Genomic DNA, 24,255 nt, shown 5'->3' with positions numbered 1-24,255 from the left:
AGCAGAGTTTACACTTTCTGGGAGTACAATTCTATGCATTTTGACAAATGCATAGTCCTGTTACTGTCACTAGTCAAAAGGTTTGAACTTCCCAGTAATTCTCTCTTGATAACAACTCTAAGTAGAATACAGTTCTTAAACTGTTTCCACTCTCTGCCCAAAGGGGATTCTTCAGTTCTAAATGGCTTTGATCTGCTCTCTCAGTGTTAGAGATACCCAAGAGGTTTCCGTGTTTTTGCATGATTCTCCACCAGCCTGGAGAGCTATCATCCCAAATCTTACCCAGACATCAACCAAAATGTTATTACTTTTTAAAATTAATCTGTTTATTACTGTTTTTCATAGCAGAAATTATAAACAGGTGATAACTCTTGATCTTCATTTAAGACTCTGAAGGGTAAATTTCTTTCTCTCCTCTAATAAAAATTTTAAAAAATTAAGATGGCAAGATTTCTAAATAGAGACCAGCAGGTGGTGTGGTGGTTAAGGCACTGGATTCTCACATGGTCGACTGTGGTTGGAATCCCAGACCCAGCAGCTTGAAAATGACACTAGGTTCATGTGCGTGCATGCCCTGACTCCTGAGAGGAGAATGGAGGAGAACAGATTGATATGTGCATATTCTTGGGGGTATTCCTCACTTTCACACTCTCTCTCTCCAACAAGCCCTATGGCAAAAAACCAAAAAAACAAAAAACAAAAACAAAAACAAAACAAAACAAAAAACAACAACAAACAAAGTATCTAGATAAAAAGATTTTTAAATTTATCATGTATTATTTATTTTATGATTTCTTACTCATATCTAATTGTTGTACATTTCTAAAATACACAATCTGTTTTTTCAAAGGCTGCATGCACTAGGTGACAATTGAATCCAAGATATTACCATAGACGCAATTTTCAATGGACAACTTTATATTCTTATGTTAATTATTTATTCCCTGAGCCCCTCCCAAAGGGATTTTTAATAAGAAATTTCTGCACATAGAGGTTTCTCTCTGATCTGAGTCTTTGTCATATTTGATGTCAACACCGTTTATAACTTTAATGTATTCCAATTGCATTTTGTTTGTTTCCACAAACACAAAAAGTTACAAGATAAGTTTTCCTTATGTTTCTTCCCTCCCGCATAATGAAGAGTAGTACCACATTGGTCACAGTAGCCACTCAATAACTGATCTTTTCAGAGACTGACTTGCAAGGAGAAGTGAATTTTGGTAAATTTATTGGAAAATATCTTACCGATAGATCAGAATCTCCCAACAGAACTTCTATTCAAATGCCAGGACTTTCAATTTATTATGATGAATGAAGCTTTTGAGAGTTTTGCTGTGGTTTCACGAACTCATAAATAAATCACCTGGTAACACAGTTTGACCCTTACAGACATCTAGGAAGGTGGATTATCTCAAAAGATCAAGGTAGAATTTTGGTTCTCTCTGTGGGTGCAAAGAAATGAAAGGAGGAAGCATTTGTGGCTCTTGAGGTAAAGTGATGCTAGCTTCCAGTTCTTTCCCCCAATCCTCCTGAGTTTGTAAGTCATTATCGAGAATACTAAACCACCAGGGCGAGAGAGGGGAATCCCATCGGTGACTACGACATTAGCACATGTTCTTGGACGGGTCTCTGGAAGAGGTTTTCTGGACATGCTGGGACAGTGAATGGCTACCTGGTAGTAAGGATATAGTAAGGTCCCTGAAGTGACTCTGGTGCCCGATCCCATGCAAACATCAAAAGTGCCCTCTATTCTGTCTTAATAACAGTGAGTGCAATTAACCACAAATATTTCCAAATAGGTCATAGATGTTTTCATGTTATAAGAAAGTAACAAGGTCAGGAGCAGGGCTTGTCCTAATACATATGTGTATGAGGCTCACAAAGTTGCCAAGAGACACAACCAAAATCTTGACGAACTTGTCATTTTGTCTAAATTTTCCATTCGTTATTATTTTGAACTAAATGAAGTATTAGAGAGCTTGCAAAAATACCAATCCGCATTTAAGTTCTCTTAGCTATTAAAGCCTAGGTATGGATCGGTTGGTCATTATAGTCTCAGTTACCTAGCACCACCTTGGGTAGTAACAACAGAGGCTAGCTAAACTTTGGATAAGGCTGGGGGCAAGATGGAGGCCCAGCACATCGAGTGCTTTCACTCACGTTTGTACCTTTATTGGGGAGACATTAGAAACCCTGACTAGTCTGGTGGTCACCATAGGGGCAAGTACTAGTAGAACAGTGGGAGGCACACAGGTCTGGCAAAGATGTGTGTGGTTGTCATTGTGGCTTTGCATCTAGAGAGCCCTCAAGATGGCCCTGCCACTGCTGTGGGGAGGCAGAAGTAGTCGTTCTCATTGACTCTTTCTGGAAGCACACATGTCGGCTGTCGTAGGAAAGACTGTAAAACTCTCTGAGACATACAGGCATCATCTTTCCTGACCCCACCTTCCTTGGCAGGGTATCCCAGGCCTGGCCTTAGCTCAAAGGATAAGGTATAAAGAGGTTGTCCAGGTCATGGGAGTACAGGCCTTATCCTTCACGAAATGAGAAAATGGACCATTTGTCTCTCCTTTTTGTTGTTTCCACATGGCACTCTCCTCCTTTCCTGCCAGTCTCTCAATTTCTGCTTCTAATGTAAGGGGAAATTTTCTATTAAAAAAAGCCACCATGTACAATTTAAATAATCTTGTTATTAATGGTAAGTTTGTATAGAGTAGCCATTGTCTCATTTCTCATTTTAATTCTACTCCAGTCTATCCCCAGGCAAAATGTATAGTGGTTATGTGTGTATATATGTATGCATCAGAGAGAGAGAGAGAGAGAGAGAGAGAGAGAGAGTGAGAGAAAAAGAGAGAGAAGCAGTGATAGTGACTGAAATTATAGGAGAAGAAAGAAAAACCTTGCCTGTCCATGCTCCATACCCTGGTGGAGCTGATTAGCTAGTTGGGAAATACAGAAGTTGCCAGAGTACTTTAATTTACATTGACTTGCACTATGATGAGACTAAACACAGGATACTCTGTGCCTTAGTAAATGGTATTGTTTTATGGAACCTAAGAAAGTCTCCTTTGCTGACTCTGTATGTCCCTTGCCTGTATCCATAGCAGCTGAAATCCTGTACGTGGAGATGAACTTAGCTTGGCACTTCCTTCCATGCCACCTGCTAGCCCATTGGATGATATTAATTTTATGATTAACAACTTAGTATGAACATTGAAGAGACTGGGGTAGAAGGTCAGGGCTGGAGAGAAGAAGACAATGGTGAGTAAAAGAATGTAGAAAGAGATGAAGGTTCCAAATCACCTTTATTTTATTCCATAGTACTGCTTCAAGACATTCAATGCAAGATCATAGTTATCTAGAAATGCACATAATTATTAATGGAGAAGCGGCAAGAAAGACAAAAAAAGTGTGTGACCCAGTAAGCATCGTAACTCTGCCAACAGAACACAGTTCCTTTTCCTTCCACTAGAAACTATACTAACATCTCTAACTTTCTTTTCCTCCCTCAGGGCCAAAGGATCTGGTGATGTTTCAGAAAGCCCAACAGGAGCACAGTTTCATAGCTGAGAACAGCTTGAGGTTTTTTCCCTGGTGATGAAAATGGACCAGATTCAGAGATGAAGATGTTAAGTGTGAAGAATTTCAACTTGATTCTTGAGGACCTAAGAAATGTTCATGAGAAGAAACATCTTAGTGGGACTAGAGGACTGGGAGTGGGCAAATAGACCAACGGTGGGCTGCAGTTACATGTTTGCATGACAGGGTACCAAAGAACTTCAAATGGGAACATCTCTGGTCACTTCCTTGATGTCTTTGGACAAAGTCCTGCCTTGAGGTAAAATTCAGCATAAATAACCTTCTCATAGATTTCTCCCCATCCACCATGTGTGGAGCTGAGGGTGAACAGGCGTGGAAGCTGAAGCTATAAGTCAGTTTTCATTATTTACTTGCCTCCTTTTGTCTAGGTCTCTGAAGAGGATTAGAAGAGTTTTGGTTTTACTCAATGCATAATCTTGCTCAGGCTACATCAAGAAGTTTTGAAAGTAACTAGCAGAAAGCAAACAATTTTTGCCAACCAACTTATAATTTTGTTTTCACTAGTAGTTTCTGGCTTAGGTGCGTAGGTCATCCATATAAGGGCAAAATCCATAAGCCACCTATTAGACACATGGAAGATACTCAATAATATTCATTATATTGAATACTCAGAATAATGAAGTATGGATTTATGTTGATAATATTAGAGATAAGCAGAGATTAAATCTCTGCTCTTAGTAGGTTCTGTTCTAGAAATCAATCAATATGCTCCAATTTTGTTTATAACCTACGAGGAAAACCCTGAACTGTAGTGAAGACTGACACTGGCCCCTTTCTGAGAGGTATAGAACTGAGTAGAGAGAGGCCTAGAACTTCTTGCCCAGATTAGAATAAATGGGTACAGGGGTAAGGCTGAAATTTTTAAATTGATTCTGAGAAATAATGACTTTAAAAACTCTTCTATTGGAACCAACAGATAGTGTAGTGGTTGCATTCCTGGACGTCCACATGTCTGACTGCAATTCAAGTCCTGGACCAGCGGCTTGAAACTCACAGCAGGCACATGTGCATGTGTGCCCAAGATCCCAGGAGGAGAATGAAAGAGAAGGGATTATGGTGTGGCCATCCCCTTGGGGAGTGATTTCTCACTTTCCCTCTCACTGTTTCTGTCTCTCTCTGGCAAGTGCACATGCCCTAAAGCAAAAGCTCTCAAAAACTTTTTAAAAAGCTCTTTTATTAAACTATAAAATATGTATATAGAAAAGTGAGTAATACGTGTAGAAATTAATAAATTTAATCAGCCAGATAGAAAAACTAAACATTGACAGTGTCCCGGAAGTGCTTTTCTGTAATAAATGTAGAAATAAATTAATTTAATCTGCCAGATAGAAAAACTAAACATTGAATGTGTCCCAAAAGTTCTTTTCTGTCCCAGGCCAGTGTCTGTCCAACCATAGAGCCAACTCTTCTGACTTATAACATTACAGATCAATTTTGCCTGTTTTTTTTTTTTTTGTATTCTTTTTTAAAAAATGATACAACTTTTATTTTCCATGGATTTTAAAGATACTTTTGCTACATAGTTTATGACATTATGCTTTTTCTATTTGTATGAAGTTCAACCTTATACAATTTAAGGTGATTATAGATATACTACTAAATGTTTGCTTTTTTTTAATAGCTGTTTATTTTTCAATCAAGATCTAACCAGAGACCACATATTACATTCGGTTATATCTATTGAATCTCTTTTAACATTCTCTCTCTTATCACTACCCATTTTTTAATGAATAGTTTTTTGTTACCATATAATAATTGTAACTGTGATTTTTTTCAGTACGTGGATACAATATATAATGATTAATTCAGGTTAATTAATATATCCATTTTCTCAACCATTCATGACATTATATACAGTAAGTTAACCACATTCTCCCTTCTGTATTTTATAATGCTAGGCATTGTTCCTTCATTCATCTAATTTTTTTTTAGAGAGAGATTTTTGCTATGGGGTGTGTGAGCTGCTGGAGAGACAGAGAGACAGAAAATGAGAAATCACCCCTCAGAAAATGGCCACACTGCAATCCCTTCTCCATGCTCCTCTCAGGATTTTGGGCATGCACACACACATGCTAGTCATGACTTTTAAGCCTCTGGATCCAGCACTTGACTATTTGGGAATCCAGCAATATAACCATTATGCCATTTGCTAGTCCTGAATTTTGTTTCTGTTAATCAACATACCTCTATTTCTACTCCTCTGCCTCCAGCTTCCAGTAGTCATTTTACACCTCTACTTCTATGAGATTATTTTCTCAAATTTCCATGTGGGAGGGGGAGCATGTGGTATTTCTCTTTCTGTGTCTGGTTTATTTTACTTAACATAATGACTTCTAGGCTCAGCCACTTAATCTCAAAAGAAAGGATTTTATCTTTTATAAATGGCTGCATAGTATTCCATATTGTGTGCATGAATGTGTGTGTGTGTGTATACACCATGTATTTTAAAAATTTGTCTTTTGATGGATGCTTAGGTGCTCCCATATCTTAGCTATTGTTACTAGTGATGCAATAAACATTGAAGTGTGTATAGTTATGATGTACTGATTTTCTTTCTTTTGGATATAAACATAGTAGTGGGATTTCTAGATCATATGACAAGTTCTATTTTAAGTTTTTAATGGAACTTCCATACTATTTTCCATAATGGCTGTATCAGTTAACATTCTTACCAACAGTATAAAAGAATGATTTGTTCTTAGACTCACCAGCCTTTGTTACTATTACTTGTTTTAATATTTTGGGTAATAGCCATTTTAACTGGAGTAAGATGATATCCAATTGTGGTTTTCATTTGCATTTTTTTAATGATTAGTGATGCTGAGAATTTTTTTCATATTTTTGCTAGCCATTTGTTTATCTTCTTTTAAGAATTGTTTATTCAGGTCATTTACCCATTTTTAAATCAGTTTATGTATTTATTTGCTGCTAGTTGTTTAAACTCTTTGTGTAGTCTGGTTATTTCCTTCAGATGTGTAGTATACAAATATTTTCTCCTCTTCTGTGAGTTGTCTCTTCACTCTGTTGATTGTTTCCTTTGCTGTGCAGAAACTTTTGGCTCAGTAGAGTGTATTTGTCTATTTTTACTCTTGTTGTCTGGCTTTTAAGGTTTTATTCAAGAACTCTTTGCTCATACCAATGTCCTGAAGTGTTTCCCCTGTTTTATTCTAATAGACTTTATAGTTTCAGGTTTCATGTTTAAGTCTAATCCAATTGGAGTTGATTTTTGTATATGGTGAGAGATACAGGCCTAGCTTCATTCTCTTGCTTATGGATGTTCCTTGTCCCAGCACTAATGTCTTTTCCTCAGTGAATGCTCTTGGTTCCTTTGTCAATAAAAGGCCAGCTGTATCTAGATGGATTTATTTGTGGGTTCCCTATGCTGTTCCCTGTCTATGTGTCTTTTTCTGCTAGTACCATGCTGGGTTTGTTACAATAGCTTTATAGTGTATTTCGAAATCTAGTAGTATGAAGCTTCCAGCTACATTCTTTTTTTGTTCAGGACTGTTTTCTGCCTGTTTTTGAGCTTTATATGAAAGGAATTACATGATTTGCACTTTTGTGTGTTGGCTTCCTTTGCTTAGTATTTCTTCTTGAGATTTATTCCTGGAGTTACATACAGCAATATCATGCATTTTATCATTGTTGTATAGAATTACAATATACAGCAATTCTGTGCTTTATCCATTCTAATGTTTCAGCATGAGTCTATTATGAATAATGCAGTTATGAATATTTTTGTATATGTCTTTTAATAAATGAACTAATTTCTGTTGAGTGTGTGGCAAGAAACTGAATAGGTGAGCCATAAGTCATGTTTCTCTTCAGCTTTAATAGATATTGCAAAATGGTGTTCTATAGGGGATATACTAGTTTGTACTGCTTCAAGCAGCATTTGAGAGTTTCATTTGCTCTAATTCTTGCCAACATTTGGTATTGTCTTTTTTATTTTAGTCATTCTGGTGAGTGTGTGGTTTTGATTTTGCATTTCTCTATATTTGATGAAGTCAATCCCCTCTTCTATGTTTATTGAATATCCACTTTTGTAAAGTGCCTGTAAAGCTTTTGTTTGTTTATTTTTTCCTCGTGGGTGATCTTTTTGTTATAGATTTGCATTAACTCTATGTATTCTAGATTTGAATCCTTATCAGATATATTATAAATATCTTTCTGAAATTATTATTATTATTTTTAGAGAGAGATTTTTGCTATAGGGCATGTGCACTTGCCAGAGAGACAGAGATAGACAGAGAGACAGAAATTGAGAAATAAGCCCCCAGGGTGGATGGTGATGCCACAGTCCCTACTCCTCCAGTCTTCTCTTGGGACTCTTGGGATTTTGGACATGGATGGACATGCACCTGGCGTGAGTTTCAAGCCACCGGGTCTGGGACCCGAACTGCCGTTGGCCATGTGGGAGTTAGTGACATAACTATTACACCATCTGCTGGTCCCTCTGAAATTATTTTTAACAATGCATATTTAGTGTTCCTCCAAATAGAAAGTGTCTGTAGATATTTAGTGATTAAAAGAGGAAAAGATGCTAAAGCAATAGATAATTCAAAGAAAGAAACAAAAGGATTTAGGACAGTTAGACCATAGAGGATGAAGGAGAAGGGAGGCGCCTGCTAAGATTCCTAGTCAAGAATAAGACTCATTGGGAACCAGCAGTTAGCATAATGGCTATGTCGCTGGACTCCCACATAGTCGACCGTGGTTTGTGTCCCGGACCCGGTGGCTTAAAACTCACGCTGAGTGCATGTGTATGCATGCCAAGATCCCGAGAGAATGGAGGAGAAGGGATTGCGGTGTGACTATCCACTCTGGGGGGGGTGATTTCTCACTTTCTGTCTCTATGTCTCTCTCTGTCTGTCTGGCGAGCGCACGTGCCCTATAGCAAAAACCTCTCCAAAAAAAGAGAAGACTCATTCATTCATTCAATAGTTTTGGCAAGTGCAAGGTAAACATTTAGTTAAGTTGCAGAATTTTTATTTCCTGACTCTTGCTCAGCCATCAGTATTCCCATGCCTTTCTCTCCGTTACTCCATATTTTGTCCGTGAGGAAGCTCTTTGATGTTAATAATTGATGTTCCTTGAACATTTACTGTGTGCCAGGAATTAGCCCAAGCATGTTATATTGGTAGTCAACAGCTCTATGAGGTAGGAGCTATTCTTTTCTTTTTATAAAGCTATTAAGTAACTTAACTAAGGATCCCTGGATCTCATGTTGTCTATGGGACTTTCTTCTCGAATTTAAACTAAATGCCAGTATTATTAATGCAGGGCTCAAAGTGATCTCCAGCAATAAGCTTGAAGCCACACTGCAGAGGATTAAAAAGGAAATAGGGAGTAAAGGCAGTGGTCTTTGAGCTAGAAAATCTGGACTCAGATTCTGGCTTTCTAATGATGATTTTGTGGTTTTGGGGTAAGTCACAAATAAATTTCTATCAGGCTGTATTGGGGTAAAACTACCTGCCTTCTCTATACTCGATAATGGCTGCAAAGATGTGAAGAGATAAAAAGGATGAGAGTAATTTTTTTCAATAGAGTTTCGTTTGTGCCCTCAACTAAGAAAACAGCTATTGTGATCGGAGCTTAGTGAATGAAGTGGTCAAAAGATTCTTTTTACAACAATCATTAAGTCATCTGTATTTGTAATTCATTCGGCCATCTAACTAGAACTTAATATAGGGCTATGTTCTAAATGCAAACGTTTGTGCTTTTTGGTGCTGAAGTTCGGTGAACGAATGAATGAGTAGTGAATTAACAAAGGATACTGCCCCTTTTTTCTCATCCAGCACCCTGTTTGCGTGTAGCTCCCTTTACCAAGCAAACCTTACTCAGATACTCCCTCTTCTACCCATGCATTCACAAACTACATTTTAATAGATAATTCTAATTATCTATGACTCTATTATTTATTGTACTCTTCCCTTTTCTTGCCTGTCAACTATTCTAAACATTATTTCCACCTGGCTTTTAAATTTAATTCTCCCTGCCCTGACTTGTACTTTCTGTAAGGATATGATAATTAAAAATATGGGCAATTCAAATTCTAGTTATCTGTTACCTAGTTAGGTACGTTCAATACTTTCTCTCAAATGCAAGTCCTCATCAAATTCACCTTAAGGCTACTACAAAGTAATTTTAATGTCAGCTATTTTTGTATTTTTTAAAAAGTATTAAATGTAAGTCCAAGAACCCCTACCTGGTAGAAACATCTCAACAACAATAACATATTTATTTGTTAAGCAAATTAAAATATGATTAACTTAGTTTATTTAGTAGCATGTATTTCGAAGAAAAAACAAAATTAAGCCTTCTTTAAAACATACTACATTTCAGACTTGTCCTGATTCAGCGACATCTTGTACAACTAACCCAAATTTATGAAGCTTCACCCTATTTATAGTACACACAGCCTTTGAATTAGGACAGTGACAAAGAAAAGAGAAAAGGGACATTTTCTCAGGACTGCCGTTGGTGTTGTCTTAAAACCAAATAACCTTGGAATCGGAACTGTGTTTGCTTATTCATATTTTAAAAAGTACAAAAGGGTCAGGAGAATGTAGGAAATGTTTAATTTACTTAGCCCACATTCCTCCCTTTCAAAAGTTGATAGAGTCTGGTAAAATTACAGTAAGATACCTAGAGTTGCAAATATACATTTTTAAAAGTTATCTTTAAAAAAATATTGAACCTCTGCAAAATGACCATGAGAAACTTTAATAATCCTAAAGCTGCCTAGAGAACTGGGATAAAAGAGTCACTGGTTCTTGTGAATTAACTGTACCATTGACTCTCAAGCGGAGAAAGTGAACGTGAGTTCTTATTCTTTACACCTGTTTCTTAGTCAAAATAGTGAACAAAATGAAAGACTGGGATGGACCTCTGGAATTTTAAAACTTGGTGACAATAGGGGACAGGGGCTAGAAGCTGATACAAAATTCTGGTTGCACTACAGGGGTGAGGAAGTGCATAAATGTTTTCTATCATTTGAATTTATTTAAGTATTTGGTATTGTTAGAGAGGAAAGACACAAGACCAGCTGAATAGACTAAGTCCTCAGGAAGAAGGGGAAAGTGGCTGTGGCTGGCAAGTTTCTCTGTGGGCAAGGTATGACAGGGTGAGGTGACCAAGAAATTATTCTGGGTACCATCAGGATGAGCTGAGAGCAGAGCTAGGAAGGAAACGAAGCTCATGTTTGGAAATCCCAGTCTCTAGCTTTTGCTCTCTGTCTTTCTGTCTTCTCTTCCCCTGTGACTGTGAAAAGAAGGACTTGAGCTTTATGTTTTCAGGAGATTATCTCAGTAGTCCCTTTCTCCCAGCCAACCTCATACTTATTCACAGCAAGGAAAAAGTGACTAATAATAGCTTAACAGCCTGTTTTTTCTATAATGCTACTGGGGAGTAAAGCTAATACAAAGACCTCAGTGGAGAGCATTTTGAGATACTGTCAAAAGGTATAAAAGAAGATCTTTACTAGAGAGATGGTCAATGCTTTTGGATGGAATAAATTCATATTATAAAGATGTTAATTCTCAAAAAATTGGTTTTAAAAAATTATATAAAACTCAATAAAAATTTTTGCTGCATTTTTTTTCCAGGAACTTGATAGATTTAATATAACATTCATATGAAATGTCCATGAATAGCTAAGTCAGCCCTAAAAAAATAGAACAAAGAGGTTAGATTTTCCTGTTCAGGTACAAAGACACTCCTCAGTAATAAAATATTATGAAACAGGCTAAAGAATAAAAAGGGAGAGAAAAGAAACCAATGGAACAAAATAGAGAGGTCAGAGATAGTTATATGTATGAGAAGTTCAGACACGATAAAGATCTCATTGTTTGGTGAACGGTGTCAGAAAAATTGTCTCATTATACAGAGAAAAATAAAACTGAATTTGTTACACATATAAAAGTTATGAAAGAGCAGACAGTGAATGATAAAACATAGATAAATAGAAGACAAGAGGAAAAAAAATCTTTGTGACCTAGAGATGAAGAAAGGCTTTTTGAAACAAATCTTTGGGAAACCAAACAAACAAACAAACAAAAAAACCTTATAATGAAAATGATGTCTTAGGTGGCATCCAAATTAAGTATTTTGTTGATTAAAAGCTAAATAGACAAATTTAGTCGTGGAAACACAAGTTAGGAGAAGAGTTTGTTATGTCTACTCTCAAAAAGGGAGTAATTTCTAAAATATACAGAGAATTCTCACAAATTAAACCTGCTAGAAAAATGGGCAAATAATTTAAGTAGTCAATTCATAGAAGGGAGAAACTCAAGTGGTTTCCAGTGTAGGAGGAAAGTTGGTCAGGAAAGTCACGTGTATGGTTCTGTTTTTCTATGCAAAAGTGCATCATGACTTTCCAGACAGTGCAATAAAGCAATAATGCGGCCCAGAAGGAGAGGGGCATGAGCGAGGCTTCTGCGCAGCAGGCTGAGGCCACACGTGAGATCCATGTTTGAGTCCGACCACCCTAAGAAGTCAGACATGGTGCTTGTAAGCCCAGCTGTGGCAGGAGGATTATGAGACAATAAAATGCTACCAATAAATGTGTTCCCACCTATATAAACAACAATGAAATACTTAAAAAAATTTTTTTTATTTAGGGCACACGTGCTCATGAGAGAGAGAGAGAGCGAGCGAGAGAGAGAGCAAGAAAGCACTTCTCAGGGGAGATGGCTATGCCACAGTCCCTTCTCCAATCTCCTCTTAGGATTTTGGTTATACACACACATACACATCTAGCATGTTGTTTAAGCCTTCAGGTCCAGGACTCCAACCATCCAATCGACTCTGTGGGACCCAGCCACTTTAATCACCGCACCACCAGCTGGCTTGAGATACTATTCTAAATCCCCAATGGCAGGCAAAGTTAGAACTGGATAATACCAAATTTGAGTATTGAGAATGCAGAGAGACAGAAAGCTTTACTCACTGATGTGGGAGGGTTGTTAATGCTGTCTTTCTGGAGAGCAAAGACATATAGCAATTAAATATAAATAAGAAATGATAAAATAAAGAAAGAAAGGAACTTCAGGCATAAAACTTCAAAGCAAACTGAAGAAATAATTTGTACTGTTAAATCACAGTCACAGAATCCTTTTATTAAATAGAGAAAGATTTATACTTTAAAGACTGCGTCTTTAGTTGTGGATTTTCAAGCACCGGTCAGAGCCGGGAAGTAGATTTTATTCATGCAGTCAGTGAGTGTTGACGCATCTGCAGGCCAGACACTGTCCTATGGCAGGTGTGAGTGAACAAGAGAGCAAACACCTACCTTCTGATTGAGGATTCTGATGAGTCCTTTCTGACATTGTTCCATGTGTCTAAGAATCTAAGATCAGTCATGACTATCGTCTGTCTGAGGCCAGGGATCATGGTGCTGGGGTGGCCCTTTATCTGTGATGGCTTTGAGAAAGAGTTGAAAATTCAAAGAAAATAAAGAGAAGGCTCATCATGATCTGAAATTAATTATTTAGCACACATATGTCTGTAGTTTTTTTTTTCCTTTTAATTGCCAGTGAGAATGTGCACTTGCCAGAGAGAGAGAAAAAGAGAGAGAGAGAACCTCTCAGTGGGTTGCGTTAATGCTGTAATCCTTATTCCTCCATTTCTCCATCCTCTCAGGATTTCAGACAGGCATGCACTCTCACCTGGCATGTTTTTCAATCTGCTGGGATTAACATTTAAACTGGAGTCAGCCATGAGGGATCTGGCTCTCAATGGAAATGTTTAACCACTATGATAAAGGCTTCTAGTTTTAATTAATTTCTTCCTTTTCTTTTCTTTTTTTCTGTTTTGTCTTGTTTTATTAAACAGGAGCAGTTTTAAATATATCCACAATCTCTCTAAGGAGCACCTATTTTTTTTTTTTTTTGGAGAGGTTTTTGCTATAGGGCATGTGTGCTCACCAGAAAGACAGAGAGAGCAGAGAAGATAGAAAGCAAGAAATTACCCCCAGGGGGGACGGCCACATCTCAATCCCTTCTCCTCCATTCTCTCAGGACTTTGGGCACATGTGCACACATGCCTGGCATGAGTTTAAGCCACCAGGTCCGATATTTGAACCGTGGTTGACTACGTGGGCGTCCAGCGAGGTAACTATTATGCCATCTGCTGGTCCTCTAAACTTCCCTTCTGTATCTTTCTCCTCTGGCCACGTCCTCAGTGTTCTCACTGTTCTGACCCTTTTCAGTGGCACCTCTCTTCCATCTGTGCCATCTCACAAAAGGGTTCAAGATTCTCTAATTACGGACATTTCTTCTCCCAGCTCTTCAACAGTCCAGAGGGTAACTAGGGAGAAGACAGCAATCTGATCACACTAATTTGCACTAATTCACATTCTTTGCTCCACCTACAGATACTTGCATTTTGATAATTACACTTGCTTCTTGCTCTCACTGATTGAGAGGTTTCCAGTCTAGTCGTTCAGGTGTTCTTTAGGATTCAATATATTTTTTAATAATTTAAAGTTTTAACATGGGACCACTATATTCCCAGAGTAACTTTTTGAAACATCTGTACATATAGTGAAGTGTGTTGGGCCCAGCTGCAGTGGTGTGTGGTGCGGAGGCTGTGCTCCACAGGCTGGGGCCATGAGAGAAGCCCACATTTGATTCTAGCCCAACCTAAAGATGTGGTGGCCCCCGCCTATGACCGGCGATGTGGGAGACTGACACTGAGATCCTGTCATGAAAAATACCGTTATAAAGTATTTGGAAACATTATTTGGAGATGTGTGTCATTTAGAATTAGTGCAGGGAAAATTTCAGAATGAATTACTGAATCCACAGTATCTTTCATTAGAAGAAAACACTTAGATGTCAATAAAAATGGTGATGATTGTTCAGTATGAAGATTTTCAAACGTCAATTGATATTGGGTGTGATTTCATGAATAAAATGATAAGATATGTTTGCATCTACCACAACTATTGTGCTCTTTTACAGATAGTCCCAGAATGGGAAAAAAAAGAGTGATTAGACTGGCCAATACTCATTTTAAAAATAAAAGTCTGACTTAAGATTCAGCGTGTTACAATAAATGACAAATTATTTTTAAAAGTGAATTGTCTCCAAGCCATCATTACTGTTTACTTTAAAGCAGGGGATGTAGGACGCGAGTTATTTATTTCAAATCATTTCTAATGAGATAAGAATCTATGAAGTTGGTAGGAAAATGAGTCCGTGACCAAAATGCTTACTCAGTTACTATAGGAGATCAAAGAATATTATACTAAACCTGGAATCTACTAAGACAAAGCAATTGTGTTCTTTGAAAAATATGTAGGGTTTAGAAAATTTCTGGGATTTATCTGTAAAAGTACCTTCTAGGCCCTAATAGTGACGTTTTAGGGCAACGCTTGCATCTCAAGGTGGGAAGGATAGGAGGTGGCGTTTGTGGCCTCCTGTGGTGGTTAGGTAGTTCTCAGAAGACTGTGCTGGAAATTAGATAATGGCTGATGTCATATTTTTTTTAAAAAAAAATCTGCTGTCCTGGGGGCTATAAAAGCAGTAGCTTCTACTCTTCTCATCACAGAGCTACCGAAACAGGTAAGTGTTTCAGCAAACTTGATACAATTAGTTTGTTTGGTGTGATACTTGGTTGATTTTTCTCCTCACATTGTCTTTACCTTTTATTCTTTTGATACAGGTTCTCCTTCTCCAGTCGCCAATTATTTCAGAAAGAGTTGTCTGCAATGGCCACCCTGCAGAAATCTGTGAACTCTTCCCTTATGGGGATTCTGGCAGCCAGCTGCTTCCTCATGGTCTTGTTGGTGCAGGAAGGAGTAACTGTGCCCATCAGCTCCCACTGCAAACTTAACAAGTCCAACTTCCAGCAGGCCTACATCATCAACCGCACCTTCATGCTGGCCAAGGAGGTAGTCCTCCCAATCTCTCTCGTTTTCTCGTTGTATCTACTTGGAACCCTAATGGCTCTTAAATGTTTGTTCTTAGAAAAAAGCACCTCCAAGATTTTTAGGAATATGCTCTTTCATTCTGATGGGTGTCATTTTCTGTGTCTTCTGAGACACTGGGGATCTGGTTTTTACCAGAACGCTTTCTTGCCATTTTGGCCTTTAGAATACATACATTGAATTTCACCAAAGAGGAGCCACTCAGCAGCTCACCTGGATTATTAATTTTTCCTTTCCTTGTCTGTGTATCAGTCTGAACTCATGCCTACCTCTGCATTCTATTTTTCGTCTTTGTGGAGCTACCATGGGGAGAGGGCATGGAGTACATCTCTACTTACACACTTGTCTTCTATCTCTTCCACGTCCATGCATTTAGTCTTTTTTCTTTTCCAGGCAAATTCAGCAGACAACAACACAGAAGTTCGTCTCATTGGGGAGAAACTGTTCCGTGGAGTCAATGTAAGTACTTAGTGATGAGGAGGGTGGTGGGCCAAGGCAGGAATCCATGGTTCTTTGGGTGGTAGTATTGATGCTTCAGATCTCTGGAGGTCCCCTAATGTTTCCCTTCCTTTTGCAGATGGGAGAACGCTGCTATCTGATGAAGCAGGTGCTGAACTTTACCCTTGAAGAAGTGTTTTTCCCCAATTCTGACAGATTCCAGCCCTACATGCAGGAGGTGATCTCCTTCCTAGACAGGCTCAGGAACAAGCTCAGCTCCTGCGTAAGTTCTCTCTGCCTATGGCTGTGCACGCCTCACTTCCTTCCCTCCCTCCATTTGCAACCCATTTCCCTTTGACTCCCACCACCACCCCCAACGCTGGCAGTAAGAAGGCCATGAGCAGTGCCCTTGTCAGAAGTCCTTTGGAATCACAGTGTGTTCATTTTGGGATTACTTTTTGAGTTTTTGTAGGGGAGGCAATCTAGAAGACAAGGCTCATTTTTTTTTTGTCTCTGAAAAAATAAAAGTTATAGGTTATGTTTGATGAGAAGGTGTCAGGAGGCAATCTAGAAGACAAGGCTCATTTTTTTTGTCTCTGAAAAAATAAAAGTTACAGGTTATGTTTGATGAGAAGGTGTCAGAAACTGTAAGGAGAAACGCCTACATGTGGAAGTGGATCCACTGAGAATATATTGCGGGGAGGGAATGGCAAAAGAAAGAGAAAGCAAAACAGAAAAAAGAGAATGGGAAGTTAGCGTTGGAGGTGGGTGGGCCGACTGCTGCTGCTGTTCCAATGCCACGGGGAATAACAGAATCAGAGGGACGTGAACTCGATGGCTCCAAATATTTAAAACTTGGAGAAAAGGCATGAGTGGAATGGGCAGAGTGAAGGGGTCTGGAATTCACTGACTCAGATGTCTTCTGTCCATTTCTTGTTCTGAGCACACAATTTTGGTGCAGTTCAGTTGGGTTTTATTCCTGCCAGAATTTGCATAACCCCCTTCACTCTCTCCACAAACTTAACCTTCAGCCAGGTTTCCCAAAGATGAAGAGAGGGCCCCCATAAGGGAAGTGTCTGGATTTTGGTATCCAAGAGAATTCAAACGCTCAGAGAAGAATCTAGGTCACTGATGAAATCTAGGTCATTGTGGGCAAAATTACTAAGAGCTTTATTCCCAGGTGAATGGCGACACACCTCAGATGTGTACTGAGGATCGTAACGCTTCATCACAACAATGCTAACATAGCTACTTTTTCTTTTGTTTTGTAGCACATCGAGGGTGATGACCAGCATATCCAGAACAACGTGCAAAAGCTGAAAGACACGGTGAAAAAGGTATTATTACTAACTATTAATGCTAAGTCCTTGAAGAGGACTGGTTTTCTTTTCTTTCCTCTTCTTCTTTTTTCCTTCCACTTTGTGATTTTTTTACTTGATTCTTCAAACACAGGCTGATTACTTAGGTGCATGTAGAGGTGTCTACATACCTATACATCAGTTTATAAATTTTGTAAATCGTGACATTTAAGGCCTCCAGTCTCATTACCCATGTTCTAAGGATGATGAGAGGCAGAGCTGGGGCCAGAATGCTGGCTTCCTGACTCCCAGGCTGGCACTTTTTTCAGTAGCAATATGTATTATTAGTTTTTATACTATTGATTCTAAGGGAAATTTCAGATTCCTATTGAATCATGTAACCTGAAAAAAATCTTGTTTGAAGCTAGAAAAGTACCCGGGGGAAAATATGTTTGAAGTGGTTTTTAAAGCCTTTAAAACTTGGAGAAACAGACCCAAAATAGTAGCAAAAGAGCAGAACTTGCATAAAGGGTGAATTTTAGGAATGAGTGATATTTACATTTAATTATTATAATATGATTCTATTGCTTTCAGATTAAAGCAAGCGTAGATGACCCCTGATTTTTTTTACATGGTTTCTAATAGAACTAAAATATTAGTTATTGACTTATAATAAAATGGAAGTCTGAAATGACAATCTTTTCTTCCTCTCTCTTTACATTTCTTTCCAGTTTCCTCCTTCACTCTCTCACTCCTTTAGTGAGCATCGATGTATGTGAGCTAGTGTACGTCAACAGTGACAAATATCATTAAGTAGCTGATATGGGGAAAAGGACAACAGAAGCAGGCTAGGACTAGTGATTGTGACTCACCTCAAAACCCAACGAATGATGAGTAGCAGTGAAAGTTATGCTCCTGCTGGCAGGTGCAATTAAATACTCTAAACATGAAGGCTCTAGTTAGAATTTTCAGTAACAAGCTTAACCTCAATTCCTTCTTCTTCTATCTTGGTTTAATTTTAAACAGTCATTTTTTTTTCTGGGCATAATTTAGTGAACACGACTGCGTGTTCCTTTGATAATTGAAGGCTTTGTAGTTTGAAAAATTTATTTATTTATTTATTTATTGTGAAGCTCGATTCTCTTGTTATAGAACTACTGCTTAGATGCAAAGGGCTGATGTTAGCATGTTATAGACAAGAGCTGCCTTGTAGTTCTTGTCTTAAAAAAATCCCTGATGTCAACTTCTTTTGCTATCTTCAGATAAATGAAGTATGAGGAAGAAAATGTGATTTGTGTAAGAAAACAGAGATTGGTTAAGCTTTTAATTCATTTAGGGAGACCAATTTTTCATATTTGCAAGGGGTTGCCATGCGGTAGAGTGGTTCTGTTTTTTCCCTGTAGCTCTAGAAACCACAGACGATGAAAGAATATTGCTCAGAGAAAGTTCAAAAGGGGGAAAACTAGCCAGGGCTGTCTGAAAAGGGAGACCAGCCTGAGAGGTATTAATTCCCTGTCACTGGACAGAAAAGCAGAGAGTAGGTTATATGGAATGGATGACAAGTATTAAAGAAGATAAGCTTGAAGATTCTTTTATAGCCTTAAGCATCTTCAAGATACAAAAATCTATCATCTATTATCTATATAATCTATCTATATCTATATCTATCTATCTATCATCTCTCTGTTATCTATCTATCATCTCTCTATCATCTATCATCTATCATCTATTGTGGCATTATCTCAAAGGACGTATGAAAAGGTAGGATGGTAGAAGAAAGCAGGAAGTTAAAGGAGAAGGTGGTATAAAAGATGATGATGACAAGAGTTTTCTTGAATCGATCTAAAGCAACCTTAATAGATTAGATGAATTTCAGAAGAAGATGCTTTGTCCCTGAGAAGTTAGGCTTTCTCTCCCATTGAGTTGGAGAGCATCGCTGCATATTAACTTAGAAAGAATAGAAAAGAATTAATGTTAGGACCACGATCTGGCTTTCTCCTAACTAAAGGAAACTGTTAGCAGGACTTATTTAGTATTTTGCCCACACAAGTGAAATTCTGTATTTATTTATCTATCAAGAAGATGGGAACAGAAAAAGCCGAAGTGTATTGGTCAATGTGTGGTTTTGAGTCAAGGCCGATCGAGTTGAATTGTTATAAACAATTGGTCATGGATGGCGGTGGGACTATAAGGCAGGCAAGTCAGAACGGGGGACACTCAGGCCTCCCATCCCCAGATCCTAGTAAGGTTTCTGTCTGCTTGTTCTGGTTAGGAGGGGGTGGACAACCCTCTGCTTAACTCCTCAGCTGTTGCATTTTAAATTGATAATGGTGTATGCTATGAGGCACGATGCAGCGTTTTTATCTATGTATACATTGTAGAAAGATTCAACCAGGGTAATTCATATATCCAACAGCAGTTCCATTAAGTGTGAGGTCCAAAGGAGATTGATGCCTGCTGGTGCCCTCTCTGTGTAGATAACCGTAGCTTTAAGGACCTCAGCAAATCGCAGTATGCTCTTGGTAAAGGGGATTAGTCTTTTGCAAAAGTCTAAAAACTTGATTTCTGTCTAGCCCTCTAATCGTACCATCTCTGTTTAATGTGTTCCTTTTTAGAAATTATGATATAAATATTCAAATACTTTTTCATTCTTATTTTCACAGCTTGGAGAAAGTGGAGAGATCAAAGCAATTGGTGAAGTGAATTTGCTTTTTATGAAAATGAAAGAAGTCTGTGCTTGACCAGAGCAAAGCTGGAAAATGACTGAATGATGTTTTTGCTTGTTAAAAATAGCAATTCCCCAAGGGCTTTTTAAATTTTTTTTCCCAAAAGGAAAATGAGAAGCCAAACTCTACCTCATGGGTAGATTCCAAATGAACTCCTGTTTAATTTTAAATGGAAACCTTTTTACAAATGTCACTTGTGTCCATAAGACCAAAAGAAAAACTATCCATGTGTAGAGATTTGTTGCTAAACTTTTATTGTAACTGATGTTTTATACACAGAAAATAATTTATTTTTTAAACTACTATTTCTACAGAAAAGATTGCTTCCAATTTCTTTAGGAAAAATAATCCTAAATAACTTCATATTTTGTAATCCATATTTTATATTTATAAATGTATTTATTATGATAAGTATGCATTGTATTTATGCTATTTTATTAAAATGAATTTATTTATAGAAAATTATTTTATATTAATATAAGGCTAATATTAGTATTTATTACAATAATGATGGAGCTATATGTTTATTTGACCTCAATAAAAACATCAATATCCTTAACCTTGTGGCTTTGTGGTTTGTCTCTTTTAACATCATCATCATACTCATCATTGTCATGCTATTATTTTCATGAATATATTCTTGAATCTAAGCAAATGAGGTAATTATTAGTATTATCCCCATTTTACAGATGAGAACACTGAATCAGAGGCACATTAAGGAACACTTGAGGGACCACCAAGACGTGGTGGTTAAAGCACTGGGTTCTCACACGGCCAACCACTGTCTGAATCACAGACCTGGTGGCTTGAAAATCATGCCAGATGCATGTGTGTGCCCAAATCTCAGGAGTGGAGTGGAGGAGAAAGGATGGTGTTGGGTTAGGGGTGATTTCTCACCTTCTTTCTCACTTTCTCTCTGTCTCTCTCCATTGAATGCACACACTGTGTGGCAAAAACCTTAAAAAAAGAGAAGGAAACGTGATAATGTGAGTTGAGTCTATTAGTCCTGGTTTATCTGATTTTAAGGCTTTTTATTATGTTGCCTATATAGATTTATTATGGGTATTCTGCATGTAATTCTGAAGAAAAAAGAGTAAGAAACTGAAAATAATTCAGCTCATGATTAGAAGCGTGTGGGTAAAAGAACAGAGTGACGGTGCTAAGGAGTAAAACATGTAGCCCCTATTGTTGAGGATGAATTGTTTTGGTTCTAGTTTAGGCCTCTTAGGGTAGGCATTCTCATCTTCCTGTAAGCGAGGTAATACAAGCTGACTGTGTTTTGAGAGTCTTCCCTACTTGGGGAGTCTGGCACTGACAGGAGTCCCACAGGTGAACAAAGGGCAAGACATTACAAAACACAAAGAGAAAAAAGGCTATACACTTAAAAACCCTGTTCAGTGGTGCAGAGGCAAGAGAGCAGAGGAGGTGATGAAGGTTGGACTAGCTCTATTTAGACGCCAGACTGAGGAGTGGTTCCTGGGGGAGAGACTTTGGAAGCCCACATCGGTCTCTGCATAGAGGGTGAGAGCCAGCCATCAGCTGCAAAGGGCTTCCATCTTCAGTCAGGACCCATGGATTCAAGCTCCTGCAGGCCCGTGTCAAGCCCGGTGGTGAGAGGTGAGAGCATGTGGGAACTGCACGTGGTTAAAGTGGAGCTCATAGTTATGCATGTGGGCTCTTGTTCTCCTCTTTCAAATGCGTCCCACTGCAAGGATTTAGCAAAATTTTATACTGTAGCCGTTCTTGGCCAATCTTCTAGAATTGAACTGTAAGTGAGAGAGTACTTACCCTTAAAATTGGAAGGGTTTTCCGAGATACTTTAAAAACTTTTCTGTAATGTTAGATATATTCGAGAAGCAGCTCTTGTCAGTGTCGGCTTCCTCTTTTCCAGCTGTGCACATTGAATGTGTTAGAAATCTTGTCTACTATAACTCCAAAATAATGGCTAAATCTCTTCACCTCTTATTCCCTTAATGCTAAATCATACCCAAGCCACTATCGTGTCTCCTCGGAATTATAGTAATAGCTTCTAAATGTTCTCTTACAGTCTATTTTCAACCCAACAGCCAAAGTAAACTTAAACAAAACCAAACACTAGATTGTGCACTCTCAAGCCTCTCTGTGTGGCTTTCATTCATATTGGGAAAAACAAAACAAAACAAAAACAAAACCAACCCTCAAAGCTCCTATCATGGTCCTGCCTCCTTCCTAACTTCATCCCTTGCCATCTATTCTTGTTTTCTCTGCTCTAGCCACATAACCTCCTCACTTGTCCTCCCACTTACCAGCCTTTCCTGCCAGGGAGGTTTTGCATTTGCTATGCCCTGTGTCTAGAACAATCTTTCTGCAGGTATTTCATGATTATTCTCTCCTTTCTTTCAGGTCCCTGTTACTGCCTCAGAAAGATCTACCCTAATCAAAATAGCTTCCTCACCATGCCTCTATACTCTTCCCTCTCCTCCTTATTACTCAACTTCATTTTTCCTCCATTGTACTTACCACACATTGAACAACTTATTATTTACTTTGGCCATTCATTAATTTTTAGTATGCACTTACTGGGTGCCAACTTCATGCCATGAGATATATTAGTGAACACCATACAGATGAAGCCCCTGTTCTCATGGAACCTGCATTCTAATGTAAATATAGAGATAAATACAATAATAGGTACTGATAAGTGCTATGAAAAACAAAACAAAACAAAAACAAAAACAAAGACAAAAACTAGGACCAGCAGTTAGTGTAATGGCTATGTCGCTGGACTCCCAAGTAGTTCGCCGGGGTTTGAGTCCTGGACCCTGTGGCTTAAACTCAAGCTGGGCGTGTGTGCGTGCGTGCCCAAGATCCTGAGAGGAGAAAGGAGGAGAAGGGAATGTGGCGTGGCCATCCCCCTAGGGGGTGATTTCTCGTTTTCTGTCTCTCCGTCTCTCTCTGTCTTTCTGGTGAGCACACATGCCTTATAGCAAAAACCTCTCAAAAAAAAAAAAAAAACAAAAAACCCCAAAACCAAAAAACAAACAAAAAAGCAGGATATGAAACAGAACTTGATGGAATTATTTTAGATTGAGAATCAGGAAGGACTCTCAGAGGAACGGATTCTTAAATGGAATGCGTTCGGAGGTCATGTGACAAGCCTTGAGATGGGGCAAATCTGGAGTAAGGAAGAAATGGCAAAGAGGTTGAAACTGGGACAGTAAAAGTGAGGGGGCAGAGCTGAAGATGAGACCAGAGAGCTGTCTAGGACAAGGCTGTAGGCCAGGGTAGGACTATGGGGATTGTTTTATGGCTGACAAGAAGCCACTGGAGGGTTTTTGAGCATGAGAAAAACTAGGCAAAGGACGGGGGCCAGCAGCTGGTATGGCGGTTAGAGCCCTGGAATCCCACATGGCTGACTGCAGTTCGAGTCCCGGACCTACTGGCTGGCTTTCTCCCTTTTTCTCTTTCATTCTGCCCCTTTGTGGTCAAATTAAAATAAATAAGTAAATATGGGGCCAGCAGATGGCGTGGTGGTTAAGGCGCTAGACATTCCCACATAGCCAACCAAGGTTCGAGTCCCAGACCTCGTAGCTTGCTTCATCCCTTGCCATCTATTCTTGTTTTCTCTGCTCTAGCCACATAACCTCCTCACTTGTCCTCCCACTTACCAGCCTTTCCTGCCAGGGAGGTTTTGCATTTGCTATGCCCTGTGTCTAGAACAATCTTTCTGCAGGTATTTCATGATTATTCTCTCCTTTCTTTCAGGTCCCTGTTACTGCCTCAGAAAGATCTACCCTAATCAAAATAGCTTCCTCACCATGCCTCTATACTCTTCCCTCTCCTCCTTATTACTCAACTTCATTTTTCCTCCATTGTACTTACCACACATTGAACAACTTATTATTTACTTTGGCCATTCATTAATTTTTAGTATGCACTTACTGGGTGCCAACTTTATGCCATGAGATATATTAGTGAACACCATACAGATGAAGCCCCTGTTCTCATGGAACCTGCATTCTAATGTAAATATAGAGATAAATACAATAATAGGTACTGATAAGTGCTATGAAAAACAAAACAAAACAAAAACAAAAACAAAGACAAAAACTAGGACCAGCAGTTAGTGTAATGGCTATGTCGCTGGACTCCCAAGTAGTTCGCCGGGGTTTGAGTCCTGGACCCTGTGGCTTAAACTCAAGCTGGGCGTGTGTGCGTGCGTGCCCAAGATCCTGAGAGGAGAAAGGAGGAGAAGGGAATGTGGCGTGGCCATCCCCCTAGG

At 38.7% G+C, this 24,255-nt stretch overlaps 1 protein-coding gene across 1 annotated transcript; it reads left to right on the top strand.

The window, feature by feature from the left end:
- Positions 1-3,518: 3,518 nt before the first annotated feature.
- IL22 (interleukin 22) lies at positions 3,519-20,109 on the top strand. The gene is made up of 6 exons (XM_006147284.2): positions 3,519-3,838; positions 15,268-15,496; positions 15,926-15,991; positions 16,110-16,253; positions 17,242-17,307; positions 19,932-20,109. The coding sequence occupies exons 1-6, from the start codon at positions 3,759-3,761 to the stop codon at positions 20,007-20,009; spliced, it is 663 nt and encodes a 220-aa protein (XP_006147346.1). The 5' UTR covers positions 3,519-3,758; the 3' UTR covers positions 20,010-20,109.
- Positions 20,110-24,255: the final 4,146 nt, after the last annotated feature.

The sequence above is a fragment of the Tupaia chinensis genome, unplaced genomic scaffold (assembly GCF_000334495.1).
Source record: "Tupaia chinensis unplaced genomic scaffold, TupChi_1.0 Scaffold000208_1, whole genome shotgun sequence".
Lineage (NCBI taxonomy): Eukaryota > Metazoa > Chordata > Mammalia > Scandentia > Tupaiidae > Tupaia > Tupaia belangeri.
This window is presented reverse-complemented; position numbering and strand designations above follow the sequence as displayed.

Bases quoted from the DNA above. Each gene is read 5' to 3' on its own strand.
- IL22 (XM_006147284.2), top strand. From the start codon at position 3,759: ATGACAGGGTACCAAAGAACTTCAAATGGGAACATCTCTGGTCACTTC. The intron at 3,839-15,267 runs GTAAAATTCAGC...CTTTTGATACAG, and splicing joins GGACAAAGTCCTGCCTTGAG to GTTCTCCTTCTCCAGTCGCC. The intron at 16,254-17,241 runs GTAAGTTCTCTC...TTTGTTTTGTAG, and splicing joins GGAACAAGCTCAGCTCCTGC to CACATCGAGGGTGATGACCA.